The sequence below is a fragment of the Podarcis gaigeae genome, assembly GCF_964106915.1.
Source record: "Podarcis gaigeae genome assembly, chromosome: 7".
NCBI lineage: Eukaryota > Metazoa > Chordata > Lepidosauria > Squamata > Lacertidae > Podarcis > Podarcis gaigeae.
In genome coordinates, this window is record NC_139683.1 from 45,295,950 (window position 1) to 45,312,571 (window position 16,622).

Genomic DNA, 16,622 nt, shown 5'->3' on the forward strand with positions numbered 1-16,622 from the left:
AGGCAACAGTGGGTGCGTGATTTTGGGGGGGCAGGCTGTAGCCATGGACATGCTATGTGCTCTGATGGTGAATTTGGGCTGACCCAATGCAAAGATCCTGAGGATCCATGTGGATCCATGGTTTTTAACCACATTTTTGCACCATTGCAGCCCCAGGCAACAGTGGGTGCGTGATTTTTGGGGGGCAGGCTGTAGCCATGGACATTCTATGTGATCTGATGGTGAATTTGGGGTGACCCAATGCCAAAATCCTGAGAATTCCTGTGGATCCATGCTTTTTAACCACATTTTTGCACCATTGCAGCCCCAGGCAACAGTGGGTGCGTGATTTTTTTGGTGCAGGCTGTAGCCATGGACATGCTATGTGATCTGATGGTGAATTTGGGGTGACCTAATGCAAAGATCCTGAGGATCCATGCTTTGTAACCACATTTTAAGTGGGGAGCGAAGGAAAAACAAAGAAGGGACATTAGAGGGGTGTGCAGAGAAGCAGCTGGCTAAGAATGCAGGAGAGGGATTTAACGGGAGGGAGGAAAGAAAGGCAAAAGTTTCCCCCCACCCAAGCCAGCCATCTCTCTCTCTCTCTCTCTCTCTCTCTCTCTCTCTCTCTCTCTCCCTCCCTCCCTCCCTCCCTCCCTCTCTCTCCCTCCCTCCCTCCCCTCTCTCTCTCTCCCTCCCTCCCTCCCCCTCTCCCCCCTCCCTTCCCCCCTCTCTCTCCCTCTCCCCCAGCAGCAACGGAGCTTGCCTGGAGGGGAGGGGCTTTCCCTGCTCTTTGTTCCGTTTCAGCAAACACAGCAACGAAACAGAGGAGGCTGGGCAGTAAGACCCTGAGGCAGAATGCAGGAAAGCAGCCGCTTCCTCTTTTCAGGTTTCGCTTCTCCGTGCAGCTTGCAGCGCCGCGATTTGATTTTTGCATGATTTTTCGGCTCCAGGGATCACACATTCGCTCTATAACACGCACAGACATTTCCCCTTCCTTTTTAGAAGAAAAAATCTGTGTGTTATAGAAGGAAAAATACGGTAATCTCATTCTTTAAAATCTTAAAAAATCTACAATAGAAACAGCAGAAATGGAATGCAATGTATGATTTTTCTAGAGGATTTTTTTTGGCTTGCTAGAAAACATTTGCTGAGCAGCTCTATTCTTAGTAGAGCTTCCTCTAGTAGTTGGTATGCTTTAAACACACGTATTCAGTACAATATGAGGCCAAAACAACATCCCCCAAGTAAATTGAGGCCAAAACAAGTCATGGTTTGTTCCCCCATACACTCCCAGTCCTGTAGCATCCCTTGCACCCATTCTTCCCAGTCCCGTTACGATTTTGTAAAGCTGGTATACTATTTATAACTTGACACTGAAAGTTTCAGGGGGGGGGCATACTTATACCTATTTTGCCTGCAAAACCAACTACTGAGACTAAAACTTAAAACAACATAAACTATATTAATATAAAGAGATTCAGTCAGCAGCAGTCATGAGATCAGCAATAAAATCAGATTCCATTCTTCTTCTTTGGTGATCACTCATAGCAGAGTAAGATTGTCTTCCATAAACACGGTTTTAACAATGAATCCGTAAGTGATTGTAGAGGCCAATTCTGGATCTACACGTCCTTTCACAGTGGGGACATTGGTTTCCGGGCAGGAGTTGATCACTGATGAGATCAGCAATAAAATCAGATTCCATTAAACTAGCTAGAAAGAGGAGAACTTTCATTCCTGTCTAAAAGCTGCAATGATAAGCCCTCGACAAACTGAAGTAAATAGCGAGTTCTAAACTGAATAAAACTAAGAAAGACATATAAAGACATTTCCTTTTTGAGATAATTGTTAAAATCTGAATGGGATGGTTCTGAAGATAAAAAAGGTCTTCTGCAAGAATGTTTGATCAATTTCAAGGTCCCTCTAACACGGCAGCTTTACTGAAGCTGAGCAGGTTGTCAGTGCCTGAATGAGAGGTCACCTAGGAACCCAATATATATTGACTTGAGTTATATATTTCATCCCTCTTGGATTATGTATGTAACAAACAAAGCATGTGATGCAGGAAGGCTGACAAGTGTATTTTTGCTGGTTCATGCACTACAAAGAGGAACAGGAAGGACTAAGCATAAACTTAACAATTTTATGCTGAAATAAATCTCAAGGACTTCAGCAGAAAACACTTCCAAGTGAATGTTTTAGAATCAGGACATAAGGATATAGTTCTTCACATTTTACCAAACTTTAAGTGTACCAAAACTTACTTTGGCTAACAAAAGTATCTATGAAACTGTACACTGGGAAAACAAAAACATACTGAAGAGGGTGAAATGGGGAAGGGAAAAAAGTCAACTAAGCAGATAATCTGCTCTGCTGAACTGAAATAAAAGAGTGTAATAGAAGATGACAGTACTCTTCCCCCGAATGCTTGCAGGATGCAAGGAAATGCTCTCATTAAGAAGATACACAGCATTTGTGCTTAAGCTTCTCTCTTTTCAGCAGAATCTAGGTAGAATAAAAAGAACTACACTGATGCGATCTTAGTCATGCTAAGGGAAAGACTTTCTGTGAAAGACTGGAGAGTGAACTGGGAGGGGAGGGGGGAAATTGGCTCCTACAGGACGAAGAGATGGCACTGTAGTTTATGCAGGTGGCAAATGGCTGATCACAGGCCTGCTTACCTAGGTGCAACACAAGCACTAAACAGGGCTTGCAGGAAAGGACAGGCACTATCAGTAAGCAGAAGCAACAAAGCTTCCTCAGAGCAAAATAGGGCAGACGTTAAGCATGACTGGAGATCCCAGAGACAATACTTTGAGACAGCCATCATATTAGGGAACTGGCAGGGGAATCAGCATCAGCTAAATCAATGTGAGATAAATGGTCACCAAAGCAAGATTAGCAAGCAACCTTATGAGAATTTTCTTCATTTCAAGAAATTAGTCCCAACTCTGGAAGCATTGAGGTCATAACAGCCTCCCCCACTCCTGCTCCAGTGTCTCAAACACAGAAATGCATTTCTGTGATCAATGAATGGACTTGAAGTACTTGATGCAAAACTGTCTACAAAGCCAGATGAGAGGGTGCCTGGGAATACAATTCCTTAAGAGGCAGAGAAGGCCAAATACAAATGTAACAATAAATACCACTTCAAATTATGAGAAACCACATTGAAAACTGGTTTGACAGAGGACAGGAGACCCAAGCTGTTGCCAGTCAACTTTTGAGTGAGGTAGGGATGAAGAGTATGGAATTCAGGAAAGCGTCATAAAGTGATAGAAGGTGGTTAATGATCACCAGCAGTGGCATCTCCTTGAATAGTAATACTGCTAGCTAGGTTGGCAGTTCAAAAGCACACCAGTGCAAGTAGATAAATAGGTACCACTGCAGCGGGAAGGTAAACAGCATTTCCCTGCGCTCTGGCTCCCGTCACGGTGTTCCATTGCACCATAAGCTGTTTAGTCATGCTGGCAACATGACCCAGAAAGCTGTGGGCAAACGCTGGCTCCCTTGGTCTGAAAAGTGAGATGAGCGCTGCACCCCATAGTTCTTGGACTGAACTTAAGTTCTTTGACTGAACTTAACCATCCAGGGGTCATTTACCTTTTACCTACCTAATACTGCTAGCTAAATGAATTGTAGAAGGTACCACTGAGTGCCTAGTTAATGTTTCCTAGACACTGGTGGTGCTCATTGGTGAATGGGACAGGGGCTAGAGTTCAAACAAGGTCAAATGCAGCTGTTTTCCTGACCAGGATTAGCAGTACAGCAGTGTTTGAGCAAGTACAAAGTTCCTCATTTTCACCACTGAATCATCATTAGCACTCCCATATATACAAAAATATGTGTATGCGTGCACACGCGGGGAGTAAATTTTTGTGTGGCAGTACTCACTGGTATGGAGGACCAGCATCTCCCTTTTTGCTGCCTGTGGCAGCCAACTTGTGCAGCGCCCACAGCTGGTATAATATACTGATATAATATACCAGCTCCTCATTTTTTACACCACCACCACCACTATACACACACAGGCTTCCAGGACATGTTGCATTACTACCAGGCAGCGTGGAAGTAATAGGAGCAAACTCCTAGGGGCTGAGGGGTCTTTGCCACCCCAATAAAATATTTGAGGGGCTGGGCGCCTCCAAAGTTGATGGGCATTTCCATTCAGATTGTGTGTGTGTACCATGTCATGTGATTGATTTTGCAGGGCAGGGTTTACCTGCCCCCCTCCAAATATTTTATTCAAGTTGGCACCCCTGCTGGAAGTTTCTACCAATTCCAATTTTATAAGTTAAATATTAGGGAGTAGCTATCCCTGAAGCCCAACAGATATTTCGCAGTGGGGAGACAAGTAAACTGGGATGAATGTAAGAAATGCAGACAAGGAAATAAAATGAATATGTAATTGTGATGTGAAGTCTAACCATAGCTGTCAACTTTTCCCCTTTTAAAAGGGAAATTCCCTTTATTCCGTATAGGAGTCCTCGCAAGAAAAGGGAAAAGTTGACAGCTATGAGTCTAACAATTTGTGGGCAGGTCATGAGGTATCCACAGTCACTGGAAAGTTCACGCAACAAGGCAAAGTAAGGGAGATTAACTGTAAGCAAACAAATAGGCACCAGTGGCTGTAGTGAGAGAAGAACTAACTGATTCCCAGCAGGAAAATATTTTGGAAATATTGAAACAAAGACCACCATGCAGAATTTCAATTTTATTGTGAAGGGGGTCATCATACTGATGTCAAAGTGGTACCCAGGAGTATTATTGCAATCTACTTCATTTAGCACTTATTCCAGAGGTCTATAAAATTGATTAAATTTTTTATTAAACTGTTGGGGAGGAATATAAAAACTAATGAGAGTGGAGGAAAAACTACTGAAATGAAACCAAGAACTACTGAATGTGTGAGGTAACACAGCATAGTGAAAGTACCCAAGACACAAGCAAGGGAGGGAGGAACCATAAAAAGACTCTTATTTGTTTGTGGGGAAGAGAAGTTATGTGGCTTATACTGAAATACTGATATCCACCTGGCTGTTACATACAGCTTCTACATTAGTACATTTCTCTAGAATTGTCATCTTTTCTTCACACCATTTTCATAGAAGATCCAGTTTGACTGACAAATCATTAAATCATTGTATTACAGAGTGATTTTAGCCTTCACATGTTTCTCACACTCAAGTTGTATCACTTTTTAAATTACAATTTAAACCCAAATGCATTACCAGTCAACACTAGTGTGGACAAGCAAAGTGCTACTAAGGCTTTTCAGAACAAATTCCTTTAATTAGAAGTATCCTGCTTGCAGGTTCTGTCCCTTCATTACTTCCTGCCAAGCATACACAGCTCTTGTTCCTAGAAATAATTGTCATGATTACTTTGATTAGTTCTTTTCTCTCACTTTATTTCCTCCCTTTATTTTATGTAAAATTGAAAAGCGAATTATGAGAGGAAATCACTGATTAAAGTCCCTATCGGAACTGATAATAAGGGACAACTAAGTGAAGCTGCTGAAGCAATAATTAAGAAGTTATTTATCAGTAATCCCACTGCTACACTCAATAGGAGCCAAAAAAAGGATCAAAGCATTCAAGTAGGAAGCTTTGGAAGAGACCTTTGCTTATGAATATATATTACAGAAAGATCGTAGTCAAGGGGAATAGCATTGCTGGGTAATGCTGGGTAATGTATGAAGTGCAGTCTTTATTTTAATTCTGCTTCCCACTGACTTCAGAGTGACTGAGGCATTACCTTTCTGTAGAACTCTGATGTGGAAGTAACAGTAGTTGCAGACAGTGCACAACTTTCCCCTCACATATATCATCATTACCAGGATAAGACCAGCCACCACAAAGCAGCACACTGGGCACATTCCACCAAAGAATTGCCACTGTGCAGTCTCTATAAACTCTTGTGGTTTTAATACAATCCTCCACATATACTGTATATGAATGAAGTTATATCAGCAGCAGTGTTAGGTGAATGGTGTCCAGTGCCTTCCTGGACAGAAGAAGCAACCCCCTTTCCACCACTGCTTAACCACAGTTTAGAGATCAGTTTTTGCTTTTAATGCCAATGTTCTGTCCTGATCTGCTTTTAATGCCAATGTTCAGTCCTGAACCCCGTGGCTTCTTTCTTTCACCACTAACCACAGTTGATTGTCACATATATCTGGGTCTAAGCATTCAAAGAAAGATACAGGACACTGAAAATAAAATCGAAAATACAGTGGCCTGAGAAAAGAAGAGATCAGATCATGATCTGGAAGCGGTTAGCCCTCAGTGTATACAGTGGTACCTTGGGTTAAGTACTTAATTCGTTCTGGAGGTCCATTCTTAACCTGAAACTGTTCTTAACCTGAAGCACCACTTTAGCTAATGGGGCCTCCTGCTGCTGCCATGCCACCAGAGCACGATTTCTGTTCTCATCCTGAAGCAAAGTTCTTAACTCAAAGTACTATTTCTGTGTTAGCAGGGTCTGTAACCTGAAGCGTATGTAACCTGAAGCGTATGTAACCCGAGGTACCACTGTAAAACCATTCTGCCAGATTAGGTGAAGCAAGTTTCAATAGACACCTGCTAAAAAAAAGGTGCATTAGGTGACACAGGGTGTGACTGCAGTGACAGGTATTGCTCCAAATAGGAATTAAGGCACAATTGGAAGGTGTGATCTTGTTCAGCAGGAGATGCAATAAAAGCGAAAGACGTCATTTATTTAATTTGGTATGTGGGCAACCCTTCCACATATGTGGGTGATACATACAGGAAGAGCAAATCCCTCTGAACATGCTCAAGGCTATTACCTCACACATCCCAGGGCCAAGTGCAGGCATTAAAAAAACAAGCTCAAGGTGGAGCACCAGCGAGGGCCGAGTTCTAGGTGCAGCAGCGAGGGCAGCAACGCCAAGCACAACAAAGGGAGGAGGACAAGTGGCGCACATTGCTAGGGTGGCAAGGGAGAGGGGAGCAGGTGGAGGGCTTCTGGCGGGCGAGCCTCCATGCACCCAAAGGCAACCCCAATGGTTATCATTCCAAAAAAGAAAAGCGGGCCGGGGGGGGGGGGGCGGCCTAAATTTAGGCTGGAGATCCGTCCCTTCTCACGTGCCCCCAGTTTAGACTGCAAGGTCCTTGGGAGGGCCAGAGAGAGAGAGAGAGAGAGAGAGAGAGAGAGAGAGAGAGAGAGAGAGAGAGAGAGAGAGGGGATGGCGGGTACCTGTATTTCCTGAAGAGCTGGTCGGACTCCCGGAAGCCGTTATTGAGCAGCATGTTGATGCCGGCCAGCGCCAGCTCGGAGTCCTCGAGGGGCAGCGGCGCCTCGCCGGTGCCGCCGTCCTGCTCGGAGCCGGCCATGGCAATGGGCAGGTGGGAGACCCACCCAGCAGGCTCCGTCCTCCTCCTCCTCCTGCACGGGCGCCGGCAAGCGGAGAGGCTGGGCTAGCGCAGAGGGATATAAAGACGCGCAAACAAAGCCGAGGCTCGTTCCCGCCGCCCTTCGCGGCCCCTCCTCCCTCAGCGGCAACCGCCCGCTCTCCCCTTCGCCGGCCCGACGCGAGTAGCGCAACCGGTTAGCTAAGGCGACTCCGCAGCCCTCGGAGCGAGGGCTTGCCGCTGGCGCGCCTGCGCGGGGCAGTGCGTGAGCCTGCGTGCCTCTGGCGCCGAAGCCGCTGCCCTCAGTCAGCCGCCGTTGGCACCTGCTCGGAGTGGCTGCTCGGGGTTCCAAAGGGGAGAGATCTGGGGCGGGACGCCATGGGGAGAGTTCCTGTTTGCCCCTCCTGGTGGCGTCAGCGGGTGAAGGTGGCTTCTTTAACAAACCGAAAAGAGAGGAAAAAGAAGGGCTTTTTTTGGAGATGGGGGGAATGTAAGCTTTCTACTAAGTCCGCCACCTCTAAGCATCGAGGGGGCTGAAGGGTGCATCTGATGCAGTTCTTTGTTTCCAGCAGTGGCAGAACAGATGCCTCTGTTAAAGTCTCCAGGCACCTAGTCTTCAAAGATAGGCTGCTGCTGAATGTGGAGGCTCCATCATCTAACCATCCTAGTTAACAGACCTACATAGCCCAGTCCTCTCCGGTGCATGTTTGCTCAGAAGTAAGTTACACCGATTTCAACATACGTATATGTGCTTGTTTCCAAGCTTTTAAGTCCTGCCTCTAGGTGTGGTGGGCTAACAACATAAAAAGGCGGAGGGGGGGGGGGAAATGATGTGAAATTCGTCAGTGGGGCTTTCTGTCTGGTCGGTGTGCTTAAGACTGCAGCAGTAAAGGATTATTGTTATTTAATGCAGTACTTACAAAGTGCCTAAAAATTTCCAAGCACTGTACTAAAATAGATGTACAGTATTAAAATATAAGATACAGTTCCTGCCAGCAGTTGAAATGTGATACTCTGCACAATTGAACTATATTTTCAAACATTCTGTCAAATGTCCGTTTAAAAAAACCTTTGTGTGTTTTGATTTAGCTGTAATTTCTCCTTAGAGTGAACAAATCACGATAACGCTGCTATGACTGTGTGTGTGCTGTGCCTATATAGCAATTTATCAAGTGTCTCCATAATATATATGGTTTTCTGAAGCAAAATATCTCAGGAGACTTGAAATAAAAATGCCAGAGTAATATGTACGATGTAATATGTTACAATTATATTTCTGCCTGCATTGCTGCAGTAGTGAATGTGAGAAGTTGAAGCTGTGTTTTTACTTTATATTCCCCTTGTCATAGAAGCCCTGCCTCCTAATACCAGGTGTCTGACAGCAGCAGGAAAAGTGCTCTAAACATGTTCAAGGAGGTTGCCCTCCCTCTCGTTATTCTTTCAAGGACAAACCCTGGACTCCAAAGCAGATTGTGAGGCCAAGCCTTGGCCCAAATTCAGTGTAAACATGTGACTGCAGTTTAACACAGAAAATGAAACAGGAAAGGGCACATTTTCCTCCTAATGGCAATGGATTGAATCCAAACTGAAATCCTGTACATGCTTACCTGAGAATAAGTTTAATTGAACTTAAGGGGCTTGCGTCTGAGTAGACAAGTAAAGGCTATTGCTGATGAACAAGCAAACGGTTTTAAAATCTTGAATGTTTATTGACACAGCTGTCATTTAAGCTGCAAGAAGCCACACACAAGGATAATAATGCAGAAACTACTGGATTAAAAATAAAATGAAATACCAAGTATAAATTTCCAATTATGTAGGATTGAAGATTGTGGGCAGCAGGGGGAGGGGAGGCTATCTGCTCACTGTCAAAACTGACCGTGACACTCAGGTTGGAGGTGAGCGGTCTCAGGCCCACAACTTGCAGGGGCCCCATTGCCAAACCCCAGAATCTCCTGTCTTCCTTCCTTGCTGTTGCTTTTTCTTTATGCTCCGAGGAGGACCTTAAGGTCCATAAATAACAAAATTTTGGAGGTTCTGAGCCTCAAGGAAGTTAGATTGGTCTCAACTAGGGCCAGGGCCTTTTCAGCCCCGGCCCCAACTTAGTGGAACTCTCTGACACAAGAGACCAGGGCCCTGCGGGATTTGACATCTTTCCACAGGGCCTGCATGATGGAGCTGTTCCGCCTGGCCTTCGGCTTGGACTCACTCTGACCCCTTATATGGGATTTGGTATGTAAATTTTCCCTTGGCTTTTTTGCTGGCTCATGTAGGACCAGCATGGATAGCTGGCTCAGGTGAATATCTGATGTTTCCTCCCTTTATAGTCTTGATTTATGGGCTACTACTAAAATGAGGCTGCATTTTAAGCCGTATTTTAATTAACTGTTCCCCCCCTTTTTTCTATTATGTTTTATTGTAATTTATATTTGGTGTTAGCCGCCCTGAGCCCCTGAGCCGAGAAGGGCAGGGTATAAATAAAAAATTATATTGTTGTTGTTGTTATTTGTCCTCTTAGATGCAAGTAGTAACTAAGGGAAGAAGATGCGCATAGAATCATAGAGTTGTAGAGTTAGAAGGAACCACAAGAGTCATCTAGTCCGACTCCCAAAATGCAGGAATCTTTTGCCCAGCATGGGTCTTGAATACACAACCCTGAGATTAAGAGTCTTATGTTCTACTGACTGAGCTACGAAGGCTTAATATCCTAGTTCCCACTAATATCATTCTTAACAGGGACTGTTCTGAGTTTAAGTAGCAGCTAGGAATTAAGGACACACAGGTATATGGCTGGAGCTTTCTGGATTTTCTGGTGCATGTATACTGTGTGCTGTTGCTTGTCAATGCATCAGTGTATTCAACATACTTCACCTGGACTCCTCATCCTGCTGCAAGAGACATAGCATTAACATTTAAAAACTGATCCTAAGCACTGTACTGCCAAGTTGTTTTGCCTACTAGTGACTGCTTTAAAGTCAAGCAAGAAAAGGATTTCAGACAGTAAGGATTGTGGTACTAGAATTCAGCAACAAAAATCTTTGAAATCTTGCTAAAAGATGGCTGAGCACCTTGCAAAGCCTTGCTTTCCGCAGAAGCCATTTAAAAGAACCCATTTATTTACCAGAATCAATGCTGCTAAAAATATCCCAAACCTGCCTGAAATAGATTGTAGGGCTTCACTTATTACTGAAATTTAAAAGTCCTTGTATCAAAAATGTCACAGCTCTTTGGCATATGAGTCCTTGCTTTAAGTGATTGTCATCTGACAGCACAGGCTGTGCTCTGCATAATCAAAAATGGTCTCAATTTTTTTTAAATGCATGAGTTTACAATTCTTTTAGTTGGCCAGGATAGAAGTTAAATCTAAAGAAGAGGTGGTTCTTCTCTATGTAGGTTCATATTTAAACACTCGAGCAATCTTCCTATCATTCAGCCCAAATTGGAGAGAGACAACCCGTGATTCTTCTAAAATCTGCCACCTAAAGTGATATACTCCCTTGCCTAACAGTAGAGCTGGCAGTTTCTACTGAAAGCAAATAACAATTTCCTAGCTGTATCGAATTCAGAGTGATAACAAATCCTTGTATGTGCTGTTCGGCCCATTCCTATGCATGTTTTCTCAGAATTAAGTACCACTGAATTTAGCCATGAGACTTTAACCATTTAAAATTTCAGATAACATACAGACTGGTTGCAAGTGAAATCTGCAACAAAATTTTGCAGTGGGGTGTGTTTCCTTTCAGAATTCCAGTCACACAGATACTCCTTTCTCTCTGGTTTTCTAGTCCTTATCTCCAACAGTCCATCAGCATTCTATGGTCACTGAGCACACCCAGTCATCACTGGGCTGTTCTGCAGGGTTCCCTAGTATCCTGTTCATAAGACATGTAGATTTGATATATGTTGAGACAGACGGATCAGGCCCCTGGTTGCATTGAAAGACTTGCACAGTATGTTCAGAGAACAGACCAAACACATTTGGGTTTCGTTGGGACATGATCCTGCACCCACCCACACCCACCCCACCCTGCAAACATTTGGTATATACGCCATGTGAGCCATATTCATCCATGAAGCTCACAGGTTGACCTGGGGCTAGTCCCTGTCAGCCTAACCTACCTCACAGGGTTGTTGTGAAGATAAATGAGGGGAGGGTTAGAATCATGAAAAGTACCTTGAGTTCCTTAGAGGAAATGTGGTATATAAACATAATGGAATAAACAAACAGATGAAATGTAATCTGAAAACAGACAGCCCCGATGTATTTCTTACATTTAGATTTGCCTTCATAACCACTACTCTTCATGTGGTTTGCAATTTAGCCGAGCAAAAATCATGAAGGGCACAGGACTTAGGTACTTATTTGCTCTCTGTGGAGTTCCCTGCAAAGTGTGAGGCCCATGCTCTTTAGTTAACTCTGTATGGCCTACTTACAATCAAGTTGTGCCAAATGCTTAGGAGGATTTGTGGTGTTGAAAACTGTATTTCCACTACATTAAAGCAAACATGACGTACTTCAAACAGTAGTGATCAGGCAATTTTACTGCTGCTGTTTAGTGGTACAGCCTGTTGTTAATAGTTTTATAGTCCTTTTCCTGCGTTAATAAAGTGCATTTAATCTCTTTACTATGGAACATCAAGAGATCAGCCATGCTGCAGGGTTGCTTGCAGGCAAAGTCTGTTGCATAGTAATAAAGGCTGATTGGAAGGACTTCAGTTTTTTTAAAAGTTGATGTGAACAGACTAAAACTGGATTGGTATTGGTAGAGTTGTGCAGCTTTTTTTAAGAAGACCCCAGAATTGTTGGACCTAACCCCAAAACAGTGATTTGAAGCTTTCTGAGCTGTTTCCAGTGCTTTTTCTATCACATTGCCATACATCTGGGTTTACCTACTAACACAGTCAGCCACTTAAAAAGCCCATTGTGTCTGAAAAGCAAAATATAAATATAATTTATTAATTAATGGGCAATATTTGCCTAGTCCTGTTAAATGCAGGGGGGGGGGTGTTGATTGGCTGCACTTCTTGCAGATTAAACTGCATCCTTCAAAAAGAGGATGGGGACTTTATATGGCAGGGGAAGGCTTTCTAACTCCTCATGATGGCAAAGGTGTTAAAGCTTAGCTTAGTGCTGAACCTTGGAGCTCACAACTAGAGTTCGCAACCAGACCTCACAAATAGGGACAAGGATTGCAGAAGGAGACTGAAGAGAGTGAGCTTGTGTCTTCTGGAGCCTGAGAGTGTGTGTGGCTGATTGCTTTGTGGGAACACAGGATCTGAGGGGGAGGCGTTACAGCTAAGAGGAAGCCAACTGAGATGGGAGTTAGCAACCAGCAGCAGTCAAACAGTGCAGATCCTGGGAGCTTGCAAATAGACCTCGTAAACAGGGGCGTTTGCAAGGGCGTTTAGCAGGAGAGTTTAAGGGGGAGGACCAGAGTTCTGTCTCTTGGACTGTATAGGACCAGAGACATGGAGGGTGAGGGAGCTGCTGCAGTGACCTGTAACACCTGTGCCATGTTTGTAATAGTACACTTGTAGCAAGTGCAAGCTGGATGATGACTCAAATGCTCCTATACTTACTTACATGGGAGTAAGTCCCACTGAACTCAATAGGACTTTGGGGGGACAAGGATTGCACCATCAGTGAACTGTGAGGCACCCATAGAAATATTGACATTGTGCAAATGAAGGTCAACATGAGCACAAACTTCCCCATCCTCTTCGATGTAAAGGAATGTATCATGTATACAGTGCGCATTTGACTCATTTCCCAGTCTTGAGGGTTATGGTGCAGCCTTCCTTCCATGCACTTCCATGGGGCCCTGTGTCTAGGCAGATTATTTCAGTAATGAAATAATGAAATCAAGGCATAGAAGGGCCTTTCAGCCCCTAAATCAATCGATTCAAGATTAGTCCATGCTGGTAAAATTATTATCATATGACAGCCTTACTTAGGCATGTGTGTGTGTGTGCGCGCGCACACACACACACAAAGAACATTGTGTTCTCTCAGACCAGTTATGATGTCTATATACTGCATTGAGAATCAAAGGCAGTATGCTTCTGAACACCAGCTGCTGAAGAACAATAATGGGAGGCAGCTATTGGCCTCCTGTCCTCTGTGGGAAGAGGATGATGGACCAAATAGGCCTTTGGTCTGATCCATCATGACTCTTAATGTTAGTCACCCCTAGAGACAGTCTTTTAAATAAATAAACAGGTACACAAATTGGGTGGCAGGGAATCAGTTTTCAATAACATGTCAGCATTGGGTGTGTGTTTTGTGTGTGTGTGTGTGAAATAAATCAAAATATTCATTACTGCTATTCTCAACACATATTCTCAATATAAAATTTCTACAAGTTAAGCCACTCATAGCTGCAGTACAGAAACTGATTGCTGAATAACCCTGAGAACATAACAAAATGTACTTGAGTAACCTTGTGAAGTGCAATACAGGGAAGTCTATTCCACCTTCAGTACCTGTTTTGGTTTGATGTACAAATACCTAACATCTTTGCCCTCAAGGTCATTTCAGTAAAGTGAGGTTTAAGCAAGGGTTTTAGTCTATAATTAACTAGCTCTTATTTTGCTGTCCTTTCCAGAATAGCTAGTTTCTCGGGTAAACATAGTAATAATGCTAGAGCTGTTAACCTTTCCAGAGATTGCATTACATTTGATCCTTTATGGCAATAATCCTTCACTTGAACTCCACGGGAATTACTTCTGGGTAGGCATATATAGGAATGGACTGATTTGGTCCCCCAGCTATCACCTTGTGTTCCTTGTGACTGACAGTGCCTCTGACTCACTGATATTATGCACGAAGCGCTGTACTTAAGTCCAGGCACAACCAATCACAGTGAGTGAGTAACTCTAAATCACTTGTAACATACATTTTACTGTTCAGTTTGGAAACTTATTTCCCTCCAGATGTTGGACTACAGCTCCCATCATGCTTGACTGTGGCCCAGTTGACTAGGGCTGATGGGAGTTGGAATCGAACATCACCATTGGAGGAGGAGGAATAGTTTTCTCATCTACCTTAGTGTTTCCATTCTCAAGGGGGTTTCAGCTAAGGCTGAACAATGAATAAAACAGTAAAATTAATTGGTAATTCAAAACAAATTGTATAACAATCAAACAGTAGAATATGGGTTTAAAATCCAAGTCAACGAAAAAATCCTCACCTAGAACTAGAAAGTGATCAAATAGGTACTGGGTGAGCTTCCCTGGGGGGAGCATTCCATAGGGTGGATGCCACAATCAAGAAGTCTCTCTCCCCACGGTCACTGCCTGCACCTCCAGAGGCAGAAGAGCCAGAAAAAGGCCTCAAAGGATGACTGTAATGTAGTCACAGGTTATTGTGAAAGCAGAAGGGCATTCAGATACCCAGATCCAAAGCCATAGAGTTAAACACTCAGCAAACTATCATGGCAGCTTTGAACTGAAACACACAAACACCCCACCAAAAATTCTGATTACAAATCTATGTCATGTCCAGTTTGGCCCTAGTAATAAATGAGGGCTCACACAATATTGACTCTGGAAAGAGATTGTACATACTGTACCGGGGAGAGTGTTTGTTTCTAACATCTGATATAGCATACCTGAGAAATACAGTTTTGTAATCTGAAAGGTTTTGCCACATGTGCTTGGGAAAATAAATGACTGTAATATGTGTTTTAGGAGTGGGACTGATAAAAGTCATTGTTTCCCTTTGTATGCCTGAACATGAAGGACTCTTCCTCAATTAAGTGTATTAAATGTGTGCATTCAAGCACAATAATTTTCATGTACGTTCAAGTGACAGCATTATCCATGGGCAACAGCTGGGTTAGGGCTCTTAATGCTTAGATAAGCTTTAGTCAAAGGCCTTCATGCCTTCCCTTCATTCTCAAGACACTGGAGGTCACAATGCTGGATTCTTTGTTTTTCTAAGGAAAAGCCAATTCACGAAGCTGAAACTGGAAGAGAACTGTTTGTGTTTATGTGTCCTTTCCCCTCTTGATATCTGTCGGCTTAAAATAATCCCCAAGTCACTTTCCTATCCACAGGGGGAAGGATATGGAGGCACCTTATATTTTCCTTTTCAGGGGGAAAAAGCAGCTGAAGGAAAATAGTAAAGCAGCCTCATCCTGATAGCTGTCCAATTCCAACGTCTTGTTTCATTCTGCATTTATTTCAAAGGGGAGGCTGTGACAGGGGATCTGCCTGCCATCCTTTTTCAAATGTTAAATTAAATATGGGGAACCTGTGGCCCTCTTCTTGCTGGATTCCTGCTCCCATCACCCCAACCAAGATTTATCTCAGTCCATTTAATATCTGTATGTGGAGTGGTACCATCTTGTCCTTTGCCTCAGCCAGCAAAGTATCTTGGGGCTATCCTAGGCAGGAGTATGTGAGCTGGAATTAGGGGGAACATAGAGCAGCTATTCAGGGACACAGGTGGCGCTGTGGTCTAAACCACAGAGCTTAGGGCTTGCCGATAGGAAGGTCGGCGGTTTGAATCCCTGCAACGGGGTGAGCTCCCATTGCTCGGTCCCAGCGCCTGCCAACCTAGCAGTTTGAAAGCATGTCAAAGTGCAAGTAGATAAATAGGTACCGCTCCAGCAGGAAGGTAAATGGCATTTCCATGCGCTGCTCTGGTTTCGCCAGAAGTGGCTTAGTCATGCTGGCCACATGACCCAGAAAAACTGTTTGTGGACAAACGCCGGCTCCCTCGGCCTATAGAGCAAGATGAGCACCGCAACCCCAGAGCTGTTCACGACTGGACTTAACTGTCAGGGGTCCTTTACCTTTACAGTGGTACCTTGGGTTACAGACGCTTCAGGTTACAGACTCCGCTAACACTCCTCTTTAATTGTTTCTTGTAGAGAAAGGGATTAACAAGGGGCTTAAGGCAAGTTTCCAGTTCACTGCTGCACCCCTTTTAGGGGGGAAAAGTTGGCACAGCCTGTAAAACAGATTGCTAAAGAATCTAGCAGAGGTTCCTTTCAGGAGGTAATACTAATCTACTAAAACAGGGGTGTATAGGTGATGAACATACCTTGTCCAACTTCTGCAGCCTGCATGGTTTTTTTCCCCACCTGCACCAGGCTTTTGTCATGTTGATGAATTATTGTATTATGAGTGCAGAGAGGCAGTATGTCAACATGCTATGCTAGGGCAAATGAATAATGAGATCTTAAGCAAAAGGTGAATAAGTAGGGAGTGGTGCTTGTAAATGGAAACAGGATATGCTTCCTTTAATACTGCTTCGTTACA

General features: G+C 43.8%; 1 protein-coding gene across 2 annotated transcripts in view; it reads right to left on the reverse strand.

Moving 5' to 3' along the window:
* Positions 1-7,636, reverse strand: part of TTC39C (tetratricopeptide repeat domain 39C) — a 41,684-nt gene extending 34,048 nt beyond the window's left edge. The window contains exon 1 of one of the 2 annotated variants that reach the window (XM_083748267.1): positions 7,201-7,636. Coding sequence is in view for 1 of the 2 variants with exons in the window: in XM_083748266.1 (XP_083604392.1) it covers positions 7,201-7,337 (137 nt within the window). In the remaining variant the exon portion in view is untranslated. The remainder of the gene's footprint in view (positions 1-7,200) is intronic. The other variant, XM_083748266.1, reaches the window with a different exon arrangement.
* Between the last annotated feature and the right edge of the window lie 8,986 nt (positions 7,637-16,622).